This window comes from Juglans regia, chromosome 12 (assembly GCF_001411555.2).
Source record: "Juglans regia cultivar Chandler chromosome 12, Walnut 2.0, whole genome shotgun sequence".
Taxonomy (NCBI): domain Eukaryota; kingdom Viridiplantae; phylum Streptophyta; class Magnoliopsida; order Fagales; family Juglandaceae; genus Juglans; species Juglans regia.
In genome coordinates, this window is record NC_049912.1 from 17,507,573 (window position 1) to 17,525,788 (window position 18,216).

General features: G+C 36.8%; 1 protein-coding gene across 1 annotated transcript; it reads left to right on the forward strand.

Moving 5' to 3' along the window:
• The first annotated feature begins 425 nt into the window (after positions 1–425).
• Positions 426–17,122, forward strand: LOC108992747 (methionine--tRNA ligase, cytoplasmic). The gene is made up of 17 exons (XM_018967376.2): positions 426–701; positions 1,361–1,505; positions 4,228–4,381; positions 4,602–4,757; positions 9,772–10,002; positions 10,176–10,319; positions 12,240–12,330; positions 12,496–12,602; positions 12,717–12,831; positions 13,192–13,322; positions 13,430–13,495; positions 13,632–13,760; positions 13,888–14,025; positions 14,126–14,246; positions 14,706–14,941; positions 15,053–15,154; positions 16,458–17,122. Exons 1-17 carry the CDS (start codon positions 566–568, stop codon positions 16,686–16,688), a joined length of 2,433 nt encoding a protein of 810 aa, XP_018822921.1. The 5' UTR covers positions 426–565; the 3' UTR covers positions 16,689–17,122.
• The last annotated feature ends 1,094 nt before the right edge of the window (positions 17,123–18,216 follow it).

Genomic DNA, 18,216 nt, shown 5'->3' on the forward strand with positions numbered 1-18,216 from the left:
GTTCTTAAGAACCCCGACCTTCAATGGCTTGGTTTGGCTGGGTTAGCAGCTGCAGTTGGGCTGCGCTATAAGGAACCAAAAAATGGAACTTTCTCCGACTTGAGTTCTTATACGTTGTTTTCGAAGGAAGAGGTCGAGTGGCTAAGGAATGAAGAGGACGAAGAAAATTTCTGAGATGAAAAATAGGGATGAATTGTTTGGCGCTAGATGATGAGATGATTTCACAAATCGAGTTTTTTTTTTTTTTTTTAATTCATTTATTAAAATAATAATATAAAAATAACGTGGCTAATGCCACGTCACATGATTCCGCAATAGGTACCCAACGCCGGGTACCTGTAGCAGAATTGTTATTTTTAATTATAAAAAATAAAAAATAAAAATGAATAGAAAGAAGTCCCGTAAAAAGTCCAACCCGTGCTTTATCCCAATGGCCAATGGAACTGAAGGAAAGCTATAGAAGAAAACAAGGGTTAGCGGCGCACCATTTATCGCACGCCGAAAAGAAGAAGGGAAAACGCTTGCCTACCCTGTGAACCAACCCCAAGACTGAGAAAGCTAGAGTATGGGAGATGTTTCCGGCCACGCCGCAGGGGATCGGAAGGTCCCCAAGCTTCCAATCGAAGGCAAGCGGAACATCCTCATCACCAGCGCCTTGCCTTACGTCAACAACGTCCCTCACCTCGGCAACATCATCGGCTGTAAACTTCCCCCCTCTCTGCATGTCTTGATTTTCTTTTGCTTTGTTTGGTTCCTGAAAATCCAATAGGAAATGATAACAAAAAGTTCATTTTCATGCATGCTTGTATGTATGTCCCTGATCACCCCCTCAATATTCTTGTGTAGTAGGCATAACGAGGCTTGTGTTCTGTCGCCGATAAAAAAAAAAAAAAAAAAACCGAGGCTTTTGTTCTGTCGAGTGATTATGATGCTGAATGGAGGATTGGGATTAGCCTCTGTCAAAAGAGGAAATTAAAAGAAGTTCGATATAGGTTCTGAGTTAATAGTCATTGTTTTGTTTTAGGCATCAAGAAAGGTGAAGATTAACATTTCTGATTCCTTATCAACCAGACAGACCCCTAAAGTTACGAATGTGCTAATAGATTGTAACGTCCCAATAGAAGACCCAAATCACATGATCTATACTCCAAAAAGACTAGTCAATGATACAATTGGAGCTCTATTGAAACCTTATAAAGAGCAATAATTTTTCCTTCCCAAGCAATATGGGATCCCCCCTATCCTTATCATATAGGGTATCACATAGATACCATGCATGATGTTGGATTGTGACTACTTTGATAGTTATGTTTTTACATTTTGTCTTTGATTTTTTTTTTTTTTTTTCTGGGGGGGACAGGTGTGCTGAGTGCTGATGTGTTTGCACGGTACTGCCGGCTTCGCAGCTACAATGCAATATACATGTGCGGAACAGATGAGTACGGGACGGCCACAGAGACTAAAGCCATGGAAGAGAATAGCACCCCAAAAGAGATTTGTGACAAGTAACGTTTCCCATCCAAATTTACTAAAGATTGAAATTGAGATTTGTGACAGTTTTGCACCCAGTATATTATTTGATCAAAATTTTCAATGCATATTGCTTCTTTAGGGTATTCTATTGACGTAAATTACAGTTGGTTTGGCTTAGCTAGCGCCTTGTACCATAAGGACAAATTTATATGGCTATGGAGGCAAGCTGGTGCACTCCTCTCAATAGCTCCTTTCTGAAGTTGTTGGGCAAATAGGGCATTTCTCTGTATGCCAGTAGAAGATTATCCTATACCCAGAACTTTCTGGTTTTCCCTTCTCATCCCAAGTCTATTAGGTGATTGGCCATGGTCCTTAACAAGTCCCTCACACATACGGTTGACTGCACTTATTTTGAAATGGTGCTTTATTGCCTTGTGTGTAAGCTTGCTGTGCCTCTTACACTTTGAATGCATTCAATTCTGAGGATATGTAAAATATTTTCCAAGAGAAAAAGAAGATAATTGATGATGTTTTGATAAGAGAGTATGAAAAGGATAAAGAAAAAGAAAGATGGTGAAACAACTGGCTTATTTGATTTATGTTTTTAAATTAAAAAAAAACAGTTAAAAATGTACTGCCAAAATTTTCTTCAAAGATGCTTTCAAAGAGTCATTCTTAAAAATAGCTGGTTTTTGGACATCATGATGATGTTTTAGAAAAGATTCTTAATTTCAATTTCAGGAAAAACAAAACCATTGAAAAATCATGTATGTAAGATTTACTTTTTTTATGATCAATAAAATTTTGTTTACAGGTAAAATAAAGAAAGGAGTTATTTTTGTTTACTTATGAAAATATTAATTTTTGTTTGTTGAAATGTGTTTAAAACTTACTTCCTGAAAATACAACTCAACAGGCACAAAACATTCTGTGTCTTGGCTGGGGAGAAGACTTGGGAATGAGTATGATGATAGAATTCTTTTGAATCATTTGTGAATGGAGTACCATTTTTTTTGAACATCTGTTGCGGGAGGCATAGATGACAGGAGATTTTTCGCTCAAAATTCTAGCTCCTGAAGATCATAATAGAGATTTATAAAAGAAAAAGGCAAAATAAGATGTTCAAAATTCTAGCTCTTGAAGATTAGAAGAGAGATTTATAAAAGAAAAACGGCATATTAAGATGTTCAAAGTGATTTCCATAGTTTGAAGTATCATCTCCTTGATGGAGACTCTAATTTGAGAATTAAATAATGTTGCTGAGCTTTGAATTTACATGTAGGTTGAGTGATACTATTGGTTTTGTGCTTGTGGTTATGATATTTTTTGTTTCTACTTTTTAATGTATCTGAGGCATTTTGGAGGGTGGGTTGAGGGTTTGTATCTGGGTTCTCAGTGGGCCAATACTGGTACTCTCAACATATCCCATCTGTTATTTGCCGATGACACCCTAGTCTTTTGTGGGGCTTGACATGATCAAATTCAAGCTTTCAGGGCTCTCCTTCTATGCTTTGAAGCTGTATCCGGGTTAAAGGTGAACTTAGCCAAATCATAAGTAGTTTTGGGGGTGGAGTATGGCTTCCGTTTTGGGATGCAAGATATCTCAGTTGCCTATAAATATCTTGGTCTCCCGTTGGGTGCTCCGTTCAAATCAATATATATATTTGGAATAATGTTCTAGCAAAAATGGAGAGGAAATTGGTTAGTTGGAAAAGTATGCATTTATCCAAAGGTGGTAGGGTCAACCTAATCAAAAGCATTCTTTCCAATTTGCCATGTATGAAAGAAGCCTCGATTGTGGACCTCTTCATACTCTCTAATGGTATTCCCCAATGGAATGTTACATTCCTTAGAGATGCACAAGATTGGAAAATTAACGCTTTTTCGAAGTTTTATGACCTAGTGTACTCCACCTGCTTGTTGGGGGGAGTCGAAGACAAGATCTTTTGATGCCCTTCTAAGAAAGGGAAGTTCACAGTTTTCTCTTTCTACCAAGCCATGACCAAGCACAATACTAATCCATTCCCATGGAAGAGTATTTGGAAGACAAAGGCGCCCCTAAAGGCTAATTTCTTTGTATGGATGGCTTCCTTGGGGAATATCCTCAGTTTAGACAACATAAGGAAATGTCGAATCATAGTCATGGATTTGTGTTGTATGTGCAAAAAGAGTGGAGAGTTAGTTGACCTTCTACTACTTCATTGTAAGATTGCTAGGACATTGTGGAATGAAGCCTTTGCTCGGATTTAGCTTGGGTGATGCGGAGACGGGTAATTGACCTCCTAGCTTCTTGGAGAGATATTTAGTGTAACTCTCAAATCTCATCAGTTTGGAAGGTGGTTTCAATATGTTTATGGTGATGTATTTGGAGGGAGAGGAATGAAAGAAGTTTTGAAGATCAAGTTCAGTCAATGGATGAGCTTAGAAATTATTTTTCAATACTTCACTCCATTGGTGGATTGTAATTGATTTTCATGGCATGACTTTTCACGAATTCTTTGTATGTCTAAACTAGCACACACAGGTGTTGATTATTCTAAGTAATCTATTATTTGTTAAGTGGTATGTTTGGAACCAGTTCTGTCTTATTATACGTAGTAATCTATTATTGGTTAAGTGGTATATTTGGTGTGAACTATTCTCTCTTCTTTAATGGTTTCTTTCTCTTCTTTGATCAATGCATTTGCGGATGTTTAGAAAATAATGCATCCCTCTAGCTACACTATAACCACCTTATGTGTTCTTCTTCTGCAGATACTATGCTATACATAAGGAAGTCTATGAGTGGTTCAATATAAGTTTTGATAAATTTGGACGTACTTCAGCCCCACAGCAAACTGAGGTTTGCCAAGCAATTTTTAAGAAACTGTTGGAGAACAATTGGCTTTCAGAGAACACAATGCAGCAGGTATGTGTTATTTCTTGTTATACTTGGTGTGATCCTGCACTTCATTGACTTTCTATTCTTGCTTAGTTGTCCAGTTATTACTCATAGAAAAAGTTTTAGTTGTCCACTTATTGGTTTTGGTCTGTTGTGTTTTTCCAATAATTCTATTGTTGTCAAATTATAAACTTCAATGGAATTCTATGCATTTTAACTTCCAACTCACAATTCCTACAATATTCAGCTTTACTGCGACACATGCAAAAGGTTCTTAGCTGACCGGCTTGTGGAGGGTACCTGCCCGAAAGAGGGGTGTGATTACAAGTCTGCACGAGGAGATCAATGTGAAAAGTGCAGTAAGCTTTTGAATCCAACAGAATTAAAAGACCCGCGGTGCAAGGTACAGTGCTATCTTTATTTTTGAGGGCTCTTTTTTTGTTTATTCATTCCTAAACTTGGGATCTGACTGATCGTTATCACCACCTTACGTCTTTTAATTAATAAAAGAAAAATCTAGGAATCTGATTGGATAGAACATAACCCAATTATGCAATGTGGCTTAAACAAATAACACAATACAAAATCAATTCGAATCGAGACCATCAGAAAATAGAAAGCTTAACATTTGGATGATCCCAACAAAAAAATCCAACACCAAAATCATGCAGAATGGGCATGTCGACTATAAAAGCACAAAATTATTATAACCTCAATTAACCCAAATTATGAAAATTAAGCTGATTTTCCATTGGTTCAGTAAAATTGTATTAATTTTGATAATCTGTATAATGAAAATGTGGCTTAAACAAATAACACAATACAAAATCAATTCGAATCGAGACCATCAGAAAATAGAAAGCTTAACATTTGGATGATCCCAACAAAAAAATCCAACACCAAAATCATGCAGAATGGGCATGTCGACTATAAAAGCACAAAATTATTATAACCTCAATTAACCCAAATTATGAAAATTAAGCTGATTTTCCATTGGTTCAGTAAAATTGTATTAATTTTGATAATCTGTATAATGAAAACTAAAAGCAAACAGCATCAACAACAAAGATGATGAAGTTTTTCATAACACCAATTAAACCCAATGACCAAAATCAAGTAGACTTAACATTACTACAAGAGAAAAGCTCAAAAGTCCTGATAATCACTACATTGCCCAATTTCAGTATAGAGCTGGACCAATATTACCACAACAGGAAGGCTCAACAATCCTTAACCCAGATTTTAGTTTTAGAGAAAATCTTAACCTGAATTTTAGTGGCAGAAACCGGAAGTTGTCATGGATCTAGAATATGGGAATCTGGAACCCATGCTTATCCCTTTTTTGCTGGGGGATTTAGTAATTTGGGGTCAAGCAATTGGAGGGGAAGTGGGACTGGTGGGTGGGTTGGCATGGGATCATAATGTTGTAGTTGAGCTGGAGGGAGATGGGGTCATCAGCCATTTGGGTGGTTGTGGTAGTGGCAGTGTCTGTGGAGCCACCCTTATTGAAACAAGAAGACAAGTTGGAGGTTGACTTGGGAAGGCTGGAGCTTCGTCTAGTGTGAAGAATTGAGGTGGGCTTAGTTTGGGAGAGGTTGGGAAGGCCTAGCCACCAGCTATGATGGATGCAGCAGCTACTGATGATGGAGGGGGATAAGTTTAGGGAACTTGTTTAGGTTTCTAAACTCCATTTGCTATTTTCTGAAATTTTGTTAATAAGATTGGGTTGAATGTAAGTTGTTTTCTAGTTCAGAAAAGTTTTCTGAGCACACAAACACCTGAGAATTCGTAAGCCGCCTTCCTGACAAGTTTTTACAATAAAAATGTGAAGGCTAAATATGTGGGATTAACTATTATCCTCAAAATTTCAAGAGATCAAATCCTCCATTCCCCTCTCCTTTATCTCTTTTGTACGCAATACTTCTTTTAGTTTTTCTTTGTGGACCTTTTTGTTGGGGAGGGGGAACAAAAATTGATATAACATGGCATATGATGCTTGAAACGGAATATATATGAAACACAAAGGTCATGCTCATTATGCTGAACTGACATTCCATTTAGAGCAGAGAATTGGTGTTATCTGCTATTTGGTTAACCTAAAAGCAGAGCATTGCTTCTTCTTTTCTTCCCTTTAAGTTTCCTAGTTGTCTAGCAATTTGAGTAATGCTAGATGCAAGCCTCGGGTGTGCAAGCCCATAAGCTAGATTGGCATACTGTAACACCCCGTTCCCGTAGGATAGAGATGTTATTAACATTTATAACATAGTGCCCGGTAAAGAGATTCATATCCTGAAATACCTTATTTATTGAAATTCATCAAAACGTTAAAACTGAAATGGACATGATTGTTATGGAAACTGAACGAAATACAAAAGATCATAAACTAATCCTATGAATGACATAAAAGAAATCTAGATTCTGGTGATAAAATCACTTATTCAATCCTAAGTCTTGGTACTAGATCTATTCCTGGCCATCCAGCTCTTCGTCATCAAAGACATCATCTGCGAGAATCAGACATGGAAGAAAACAAGAAGACACACAAAATAATGAGTTGAATACTCAGTAAGTAGTACATCATATCGTAAAACATAGTCCTTGCCTAACATACATTTTATTTCTATGATACACTTCATACATGCATACAGCTTCATGAATTTACAATTATACACGTAGCATGACTTTCTGAAAGATTTTACATATCTATATCATCACAGACTTTACATAGCATACATCTTTGTTATTAATATAAGCGGAACATATATAATCAACCCATAAAATTGTGAATGCATAATATCTTGGTTATCTTGTCTTAACATGAAGTGAAACACGCTTGTGTCCGTATTTTCACTTATCTGGCATAACATGGAGTGAAACACTCTTGAATCCGTGTTTTACTTAACTTGCGTAACATGGAGTGAAACACGCTTGAGTTCGTGTTTCACTTAACTTGCATAACATGGAGCGAAACACGCTTGAGTCCGTGTTTCACTAAACTTGCATAACATGAAATGAAACACGCTTGAGTCCGCGTTTCACTTAACTTGAATAACATAGAGTGAAACACGCTTGAATCCGTGTTTCACTTAACTTGCATAACATGGAGCGAAACACGCTTGAGTTCGTGTTTCACTAAACTTGTGGTTAACCACGCTTGAGTCCGTGGCACCGTTACATTTCTTATCTTTCTTAATGCATGAGATTTGATTAGGCTTCATGAACATTTCTAACATGGCATAATCTTGTACATGGCATAGCGTAACATGACATGGCATGGCATATTCTTGTACATGGCATAGCATAATATGATTTAGCATGGCATAGTAGAACGTGATATTACATAACATGCTCTGAATGTTTTATGACGTTCCAAGGCATACATGATCCAGGTACTACATGAACATGGCATACATGGTCTAAGTACTACACAAACATGGCATACATAACCTAAGCATTTCATGAACATGGCTTGCGTAATCTGACTATTACATGGCATACTTGACTTTGAACTACCACTTGAACATTTCATGGCTTTCATATGAATTTAGTAACATTAAATCAATCGATCAACAAATTCATTCACTCAAGGATAATCTCATATTTCATCAAAGATCGAAAAGTAAACTAACATTGACTTGCCTTTTAGCGTAGCGTAGTTAACAATCATAAGCACATCACATTTTCATACATAATATTAATATTCACAATATGCATATATTAATATGATCATACTATTTACCTCTTAGCGCTGCTTTCTGGTTTCCAACTTGTAGCGCGTTACGGGAGAGAGAGTAGTGCGATGCTCACTGAGGGAGAGCAGAGTGCGTCGGCGGTCCTAGGTGGCTAGAAGCGACCGGCGACGTGAGTGGGGGGGTCTCTATGGTGGTGCGACACTGAGAGAGGGAGAGAGAGAGAAACAGTGAGAGTTTAGAGAGAGATGGGTTTGAAACTCAAGCAACCGAAAGGGAGGAAGGTGGCGCGTGGCGGCAGGGCTTACCTGAGGGGGTGGGTTCAACGGGGTTGAGTTGGCCGGCGTTTTCTGGCGCCGTGGGTAGGGCTCCGACGTCCCGGGGTGGTTGACGATGGTTGGGCAAAGGTAGGTGTTATGCGGGAAAGTGGTTTCTCTTGATATATCAACGTGTGAAACACAGAGGCTTGAGAGTCTTTTTATAGGCGATGGGAGGAGGCAATTTGAACACTTAGAGATTGGCTGAAATTGAAATTGCCTAGACATTAGGAACCTAATCTCACGTGGATACCGTTTTCTGAGAGAGTTTGAAAAGTTTGACTTGGTGTTGCTCGCAAACTCTGGAAACTGAAACTAGTACGGGGTTAAGTGGATAGAATATACGAAGGTTTTAAGGGGAAAGAGTCGCTAATTTAATCTATCTGTTAGTACAAAGTCAAAAATGATAAACAAATAAAAATAAAAAAAATAAATGAATATGAAGACAATAAAATACTAATAAATAAATAGATAAATAAATAAAATACTAATTTTAAGCCCTAAATTTAGACCCATATGTTACACATACTAACGTGGAAGAAAGAAAATGATTTGTGTAAGCCCTGGGCACGCAAGCCCTCTGAAAAAAAATGTGAGACCCACTAGAAAAATTGACTTCACATGTATTAAAAAAATGTGCGCTTTGTTTTGTTTGGGCACATGCTTGCACTTTTTGGTTTGTTTCAAGTCCATGAGGCTTTGAACAACCTTGATGCTAACCAGAGTACGATAACCTGCTTTCTTGATTTAAAAATATGTAGTTGATCCTGAAATGTCATTTTATTTCACACATTTGGTCTGTTCCCTTCAAAATGATTTTTTTTCTTGGCCAAAATAGGGCAAGAGGAAAACTATAAATTGGAATATTTACTTGGGTGTGATCATAATAGCACCCTTACCCGCTGGGGCATTTGACTCGAGGTACTTAGACAGTCCTATGAGGAGTTTGCTACCTGTGGTTAAATGTGGGGGGTCTGCAGTCACTCCTCAAAGATAGATTGGAGTCATAGCTTGACTGTAGCCCCACAAAGGGTGTAGAGGTAGGTAGTCGCCAGGTATGGATAATGGGCATGTGTCTTGTCTTGTTAGCATTGCATCATGAAAGTGATTACTAAGCTATAGGTGTGAACTTTGAGCTTTACCACTAAGCTAACTCTTCTGGTGGGCCTTTAAAGTGATTACGATTTTTTAAGCCTTCCCTTTATATTGATTTTGATTGTGCAAACCCTGATTCATTTTACTACAATGGTTTTGATGTTATAAAACTTTGTAATCCTTGTTAAATGACCTTTTTGCATAAACCAACTATAGGGTAAGAAAACTAGTGCTTGCTAATTCGTTTTTTGTCTAAATTATGACTTTCTAATCTTATAGATGAAATCTAGGCTTGAGCTTCACCCTTGTTGAACAGGTTTGTCAGAAAACACCACGCATTCGTGACACAAACCACTTGTTTCTTGAACTCCCTTTGCTGAAGGACAGATTGGAAGAGTATATCAACAAAATGTCAGTGGCTGGATCTTGGAGCCAGAATGCTATTCAAGCAACATATGCGTGGCTTAAAGAAGGCCTGAAATCACGATGTATTACCAGGGATCTTAAGTGGGGGGTTCCTGTTCCCCATGAGAGATATAGTGATAAGGTTATTGGTTTTATATGGAATAGTATGCTTGTGTCTATGAAGAGGTTAAGCTAAGCCACTTCTTTCGCCTTTAGCTTTACAGGCTGAATTTACGTTGCACTCTTCAAATTTTCTCTCTTAAATAAATTTTAACAATTTTATTTTTATTTTTGATCTTTTTGTGCTATGAATAGGTTTTCTATGTCTGGTTCGATGCACCTATTGGATATGTCTCAATCACTTCTTGCTACACGCCTGAGTGGGAGAAGTGGTGGAAGAATCCTGAAAATGTGGAGCTGTATCAGTTTATGGGCAAGGACAATGTGCCGTTTCACACCGTAAGTGCTATTTTATTCAAATTATGCTGATGACTTTAAAAAGGGGGTTCCTCAGCTGAGAAATTGACTTTAATATGGTACAAAGCTATGCAAGTATTAAACCCCTAGGGGTTGGCTCAAGCGGTTTGGGCCTTGGTCTTTTGGTGGTATGTTCCCTCTAGGTCCACGGTTCGAACCCTTGGGTGCCTACAATATCTAGGGGCCATCAGTCTGGGAGAATTTTCCCTTGAATTACCCGAGGTGCATTTGCGGGCTTTACCAAGAGTTTGTATACCCACAAGATTAATCGGGACTTTGTTCCTAGACGCCGGTGCCAATAAAAAAAAAAATCTATGTTTTACTATTTTCTGTATTTTCAGTTTTTATCTTCTAACAAAGTTATTGCAATGGTTTTCTGCTATAGGGCTTGATGGAGCTTCAGCTCATGATTTTCTGTTTTCATTTTCCCTTCTTAGAATGTAATTAAGTGTTTTTTTTTGTATACCATGGGCTTCGCCTATTTCATTTGTTGAATAAAATTTCTTTTTACTTAATAAAAAAAAAAAAAAAATCTTCTAACAAAGTTATTTTTTTTTTCCACCCACCCGTTGGTAGCCCAAGTGGTAAAGGCAAACTTGTGTGCATGAGCCCCATGTCACAGGTTCGATTCCCCTTGGGATCAAACTGCTATTTAAGTGGGAGACCGTGGCGGTGGATTGCTGTGCTAGTCTCCCCAAGGGTTTAGGTTTCATGGGTGAGTCCTAAGGGCTCTGCCATGGGGTGGTTCCCCCGTCATAAAAAAAAAAAGAAGTTAATTTTTCCCTTTTTAGTTATAATTCCAGAACTATACAGTCATTGAATTCTGTAAATAACATACAATTGCTAACCCATAGGGGTTGGCTCAAGTAGTAAGAGTCTTGGTCTTGGAGGTATGCTCCCTCCAAGTCTAAGGCCTAGTTTGGGTGTCAAGGTATTCTCTGAGAATACCTCACTACTATTCATTATTTTATTATTACTTTTCACTTACTTTTTACTACTATTCACTATTATTCAATATTCTATCATTATTTTTTCATTACTTTTTCACTACTATTCATAGAATATCTCAGAATACCTCACTACCCAAATGCAACCTAAGTTTCGAGCCCTTGAGCACAAACAATTTCTAGGGGCCATCGGACTTGGGGCATTTCCTCTTGAATTACTTAAGTTGCACTTGCGGGAAACTTATTGTCAAAGGCCTATGCATCCCTAGGATTATTAGTCAGGACTTTGTTCTAGACACCCGGTGCCAATAAAAAAAAAAAACATGCAATTGCTAGTTGTCAATATATATATATATATATTGTTATTTCATCTTCCAGATGACATATGCGAGAGTTATAGCTCATAATTTAGAACTTTGCAGCTACTTAGTTCATATTGAGGTGTTGTAGGGTTAGAGTTAGGTTTAGGCTGTCTACTCATAGAAGGATTAATATCTTGTATCATTGTATCATTCAATTGCAACTACATGGCCAATGTTATATGATGAAATCTTTTGGAGTTGCCAAGTATCATCTCTGTTGACTTGCTTTGGATGGCTTGGCATTTGAGTCTGAGCTACAATGAATTTGGACCTTCACTGACCTAAATCAAATCTATGAAGTAAGGCTGCCTAAAGTTATACTAATAATGAAGTTAAATAGAATGGATTACAAAACACCAGGAGAGTTCCATTATTACACTTCATTAGCCTCATAGGTACTGCATACATATGTACTAAAAACGAAATTGTTTTTTGGTTGAACTGTACATAATGTAGCAACTCTCCCCTTCCACCGGCGGCCCCAGAAGTTGAGGAAGAAGCCACGATGTTTTGATCCTAATAAATCACACTGGCTGTAGGGTTCTTTTTTCTGTTTTTTTTTCTTTTTCACTACAAGCATATTCTTGTTTCAGGTGATGTTTCCATCAACACTTCTTGGAACTGAAGAAAACTGGACTTTAATGAAGACCATCAGTGTCACCGAATACTTGAATTATGAAGCAGGTTAGCCAATTATCTGGTAATGTTTAGCTGCCGTGCAATGTTGGCGAATTTATCAAGCCTTTAGATGGATGATTGATTGACGAAGCTCCCCTATATATGTAATGATGATGCTTCTTAGTCGAACATCTTGAATGATGCATTTTTTTCATTTGGATGGTGTTACAGGAAAATTTTCTAAGAGTAAAGGTATTGGAGTTTTTGGCAATGATGCAAAAGATACAAACATTCCTGTAGAAGTATGGAGATATTACTTGCTGAATAATAGGCCTGAGGTAATTTTAATTGTGTAGCCTCATTTTTTTTTTTTTACTTTTTATCTTTTTTAAATGTAATGTAGGATTTTAGTAATTGCTTTCAAGATTTCTCAAATTATTTGTGTAAACTAGGTATCCGACACATTATTTACATGGGCTGACTTGCAAGCAAAACTGAATAGCGAGTTGCTAAATAACTTGGGAAACTTTATAAATCGAGTTTTGAGTTTCATTGCTAAACCTCCAGGTTGGTCAATTGCTTACATTCAATTTCTCAAATTTGTTTGTTCAGCTAGTTTATTATTTGATTGCTTTGGTTCTGGGATATACTTATTATAGTTCTGGTTCTATGTTATATCCAGAATACTATTTTTGAAAAATGGTATATAATTATTGACCTGCCTCTCCGATAATTTGTATAAATGTATATTGCAAATATAGATAAATTTTTTTTTCTATTGTAAAGAGTTAAGAATGGTGCCAACCATCCATCTTATTTCCCACCTATGCCTTTGCTATTTATAAAATTGTGAATAGTTTTTTCCTTTTTTATTCATGAGTTTTACTGCTATAAAGAGGAATCACCAGAGTAGAAACTTTTATACAGGTCAAGGATATGGTTCTGTTATCCCTAAACCTTCAGATTCTGATCCAGATCCGTTAACACATGAACCTACTAAGAAATTGGTTTGTAGCATAGTTGAGTGTGTGGAGCAATATGTTGAGGCCATGGAGAAGGTGATTGAAATTACTGGATAGTATTTATGCAATTAAAAGCTTCCCCATGCACTCTTTCACTAATGTTTATTGCATTAGAATGACATTCTTGTCTGCAAATTGTATAGGTTAAACTAAAGCAAGGACTGAAAACTGCAATGAGCATTTCTAATGAGGGGAATGGATATCTGCAAGTAAGTTGGACATTTTTATTTGTTCTGATTTGGCCATTCCGTGCGAGTCTTGGTTGGAAGTGGTGCTTGGAAAATTCCCATGAAACAAGTTTTTTGCCACTGCCTAAGATGCTCCATGTTCATGGTTGCTTTGTAGGAAAGCCAATTTTGGAAGCTTTACAAGGATGACCAACCTTCGTGCTCTCTTGTTATAAGAACTTCAGCGGGGCTAGTATATCTTCTTGCATGTTTGTTAGAACCTTTTATGCCATCTTTTTCTCTCGAGGTAATTTAATCTGCCAGCAGATCTCTCTTTCAAAACCCCAAGAAATACCTGTTGTTACTTATCAATTGGTCCTTTTAAAATATTATACGCATGCTGACACTCTTTGTATGTTTTGGTTGTACTGAAGGTACTTAAGCAGCTCAATTTTCCTCCTGAAACTCCTTTTTCACTTGAAAAAGGAGATATTGATAGGGCAAGCAGACCTTGGGATATCCTGCCTGCTGGTCACAAAATTGGGACACCAGAGCCATTGTTTAAGGAATTAGTATGTGCCTGTTTTCTATGTTTTCTATTCCATTTTTCTTAAGCCTTATGCTAGCTTTGGCTCTTGGTGTCTTATTTAGTGAAACCCAATTGTTTTTCAGAAAGATGAAGAAGTAGAATTCTTCAGGACGAAGTTTGCAGGAAGTCAAGCTGATAGGATTGTGAGGGCAGAAGCTGAAGCAGAGAAGATGGCTGAGCAACTGAAGAAAACAAAAGTTTCAGGTTGCATATTATTCACATTGTTAATTAGATATATACATGTATTCATTTTCGTCAATTGCCAAAAGAATATATTTATTTGCTCTCACTTCTATTGGTTGCCAATTCACATGTCATATACATGCTACATTTCCAGCCAATATTACAGAATTGTCTCTTTGGGATACTTACCGATTAATCTCTGTATACACCCATATACATTTTCCTTGTACTAGTTATTTGTTTCACTTGATATAGAGTAAGTTCCAGTTTGGATAGTGAAAGTGTTTTATTTTATCTCATCTCATCATTACAACTTTCTTAAATTTTCACACAAAATATAATAAACAATTCAACTTTTTCAAATTCCAAAATAATAAAAATTATATTCTAATAATATTTTATTCAACTTTCGACTTTATTTTAAAACCATCTCATTTCATCTCAATATCCAAACCGCACCTAAGGCTTTGCTTGTAACAGAGAGCAGTGGCAAAAAGCAACAGAACAAGAAACCTGCATCTGAAGCCAAAGGTAGGGCCTCAGCTGAGCCAGAAATTTCCATTGCAAGACTTGACATCCGTGTTGGCCTTATTACAAGTGCTCAGAAGCATCCTGATGCTGACTCACTATACGTGGAAGAGATTGATGTTGGTGAAGGACAGACCCGTACTGTTGTTAGTGGACTCGTCAAGTATATACCTCTTGAAGAGATGCAGGTTTTTTTTCATAGCTCTTACAGATCACAATTTGGAATGCGAATTTTTTTGTTTTTGGTTGATATATCATCTTCCAGTGTAGTAATGTTCACAATTATGATTCTTTGGCAGAATCGGAAGGTGTGTGTTCTTTGCAACCTGAAGCCAGCTACCATGCGAGGTATAAAATCACAAGCAATGGTTCTTGCTGCATCCAACAGTGACCACACCAAGGTTAGTGAACCCCAAACACCTTTTTCATTACAGTCTGCAACTTATCCGATTATTCCTGCCCTTTGTGACCCCTTGAGGATAGGGTCTGATGTTACCAATATAGAAGGCCGATTGCTAACGCTAGAATGTGGATTGGTGTTTCTTACCTCTTTAAACCAGTAGTGCTATTCTCAAGAATCACCATTTCGGGCTTTGCCATTTGCCGCTTGTGGCCAAATAGTTGTGAGAGGTAGGGGTGTAACCGGTCCGGTCTGGTCCGGTTTTGGATAAAATCTAGGACCGAACCGGTATGTACCGGTTTTGTATTTTTCAAAACCGATTACGCACCGGTTACCCTCCTAAACCGGTTCTTTTGGTTTTACCGGTTTCCGGTCCGGTTTTTCGGTTTTTTTAAAATGTAAATTTCACAATTTGTCATTAAAAACTTGTTTATAAAAAAAAAAAATTTTTGATTTAAAAAATACTGTTTTATACTTTTATTAATATATTAGACTATATAATAGTATTAATATTAGACTATTGGTATAGTTATAAGTTATATATTAATATTAGTTATAAACTTTTAGTGATTTAGTATTAACATTTTATGTAATAATTTATAAATTATAATAAGAAATTATTTCATATATGAATATATATGTTATATATAAAAATTCACATAAAAATTTATAATTATACATTATATATAAAACTTATATATATTAATATTTAATATATATAAAATATTTTGTATAAAATTTATATATAAAAATATTATTATTATTATTTTTTTTTAATTAACCGGTCCGGTCCGGTCCAAAAAATCCTGGAACCGGAACCGGCTAGTTTTTATATTTTAAAAACCGGTTCTGGACCGGACCGGTTCAAAACCGGTAAAACCGGTCCGATTTTCCGGTTTGGATTTACACCCCTAGTGAGAGGACATAGTTTTGACTTTTGAGTGATTTTGTGGTGGTTTTGGATGGTGGTGGGTTAAGACATATTTTAACATGATAGCAGTTTTGCCGCAAAGGGGTTACATTGATTGCTGAGCGGTGGTGAGATGTTTTATTAAAAGCCCATGGCTGATGGTATAGAAAATTTCAATTTCAATGATTGATGGCTTTGAAATTAAAACGACATTGCAATGCCCAATGTCTAGATGACAAGCTTAGAACTTATTGTTTGTTTACATAACTAGTTTTAAGCACTGTTGTGGATCCATTTTAACATCTAGATAGTTTCTATATATATTTCCTTGTGAGTTTGGATCATCCTTGGCGAATTCTAATGTGATTTATTATTATTATTTAAAAAAACATAGGTTGAGTTGGTCGAGCCACCTAAATCTGCTCAAGTTGGAGAAAGAGTTACAATACCGGGGTTTGATGGTGAGCCTGATGATGTCTTAAACCCTAAAAAGAAGGTCTGGGAAACATTGCAAGTGGATCTGCATACGAACACAGAACTAGTGGCCTGCTACAAAGATATTCCTTTCACCACATCAGCTGGTGTTTGCACAGTTTCATCCATTACCGGTGGGTCTATTAGGTAGGTAGACCTCAACAAAAAAAAAAACAAATGTTGAATTTATGGTTCAGATGGATACTACTGTTTAGGGATTGGCATTAGGTTCCCCGAACCCTGCCCATCTACTCAATCTGCCCCCGCCAAGGGTGGATTTTCCACCTGTTGCCCCCTGGTGGGCGGGTGCCGGATGGGTTGGATAATGCTGATAAAGCACCAGTCTGCCTGCCATTTAATTACTACTATTTTTATTTTTAAAATTTTGTGTAAAACAGATCTGTTACTTTTTCATTAGTAGCCTCTTGTCTTCGGCTAGAGAAAGGGAGTGGATAACCGGACTGGTTGAATTGCAATCTCCCCGTGTCTAATGAAAAATGAAATGTTGGCAAAACTTTCTTGTGGGTTCAAGGAATTGTACGAGTAAATTGCCGAAATCACTATGCCTACTGTTTTGGGTTTTAATATGCTTAGACGATGGATGACTTTATAATAATCATTTTGATAGTTACAAGTCATTGTGGCTTATACTACACTTTTACTCAAGAAAACAATACTTCTACTGCTCATACTACACTTTTATTTATACTGAAGAGTGTAGAAATAGGGATAAAAATATTGTCTAATGTTTACCAGAGTCTACTTGCATAACATCCAGCAAGGAACCTTATAAAAGCACATACTCCTCCCCATCCTAACTGCTCGCGATTATAGTCCACTGATATCAGAGCATCTTCCATGTCATGCAAAATCCACGCTTGACAACATTGACACAAGGACTTCCTACCATCTCTTTACTATTCTATTTTTTTTTTTAAATTTTTTATTGTTTTTTTTCTTTTACTTAATAGTTTTAATAAAAAAAATAAAGAGACTAGTAAGTAGATGGTAGAAAGTAGTAAGTCTATTATTATCTTTGATATAATGCTCTTCTCACGCTCTCATCGCCATATATTTTCTATAGTCCAAAGTAGGCTTGCAACTTAGTGTGATATAGTCGGTTTTGTGCCAAAGCCGATCCGAGAAAACAGATTTAAGGCGCCAAACCGGTCTAAGCCGACCAAAATAGAATCGGATTGAACTGCATGACCCGATTTTTTTTTTTTCATAAAATTGAATATCTTGCACTCGTTTCTTCTTTATTAGGCTGAAGAGCCAGCTTCCTTCCCCTTTACACTTTCTTAGAAACCAAACAAATACAAACCCACAAAATATTGGACTGAGTTTGATAAATACCGGATTGAAATAACCATACTAGACCCACTAAAGATCCTTTAAAGATCTAACATTGTTTTCAACACAACAGTATTTTTCAGGATTAGCCTACAAATCGTCCAAAATCATTTGCTCAGCAACATGTATCTGTCCTGCACAGCAAAAGAGTTCATACTCAATAATAGATTTTTTCTTTACTCAACGTCATAATTAATTTTTTTCTTTCATTTTCTCATGAGCCAAACAATTAAAACCACAACAGGAACCCATTTCATTTTCTTTACTCAACGTCAACATTCATTTTAACCTTCGTTTCCTTATGAGCTAAACAACTAAAATCACAA

Bases quoted from the DNA above. Each gene is read 5' to 3' on its own strand.
- LOC108992747 (XM_018967376.2), top strand. From the start codon at position 566: ATGGGAGATGTTTCCGGCCACGCCGCAGGGGATCGGAAGGTCCCCAAG. The intron at 10,320-12,239 runs GTAAGTGCTATT...TTCTTGTTTCAG, and splicing joins ACAATGTGCCGTTTCACACC to GTGATGTTTCCATCAACACT. The intron at 15,155-16,457 runs GTTAGTGAACCC...AAAAAAACATAG, and splicing joins CCAACAGTGACCACACCAAG to GTTGAGTTGGTCGAGCCACC.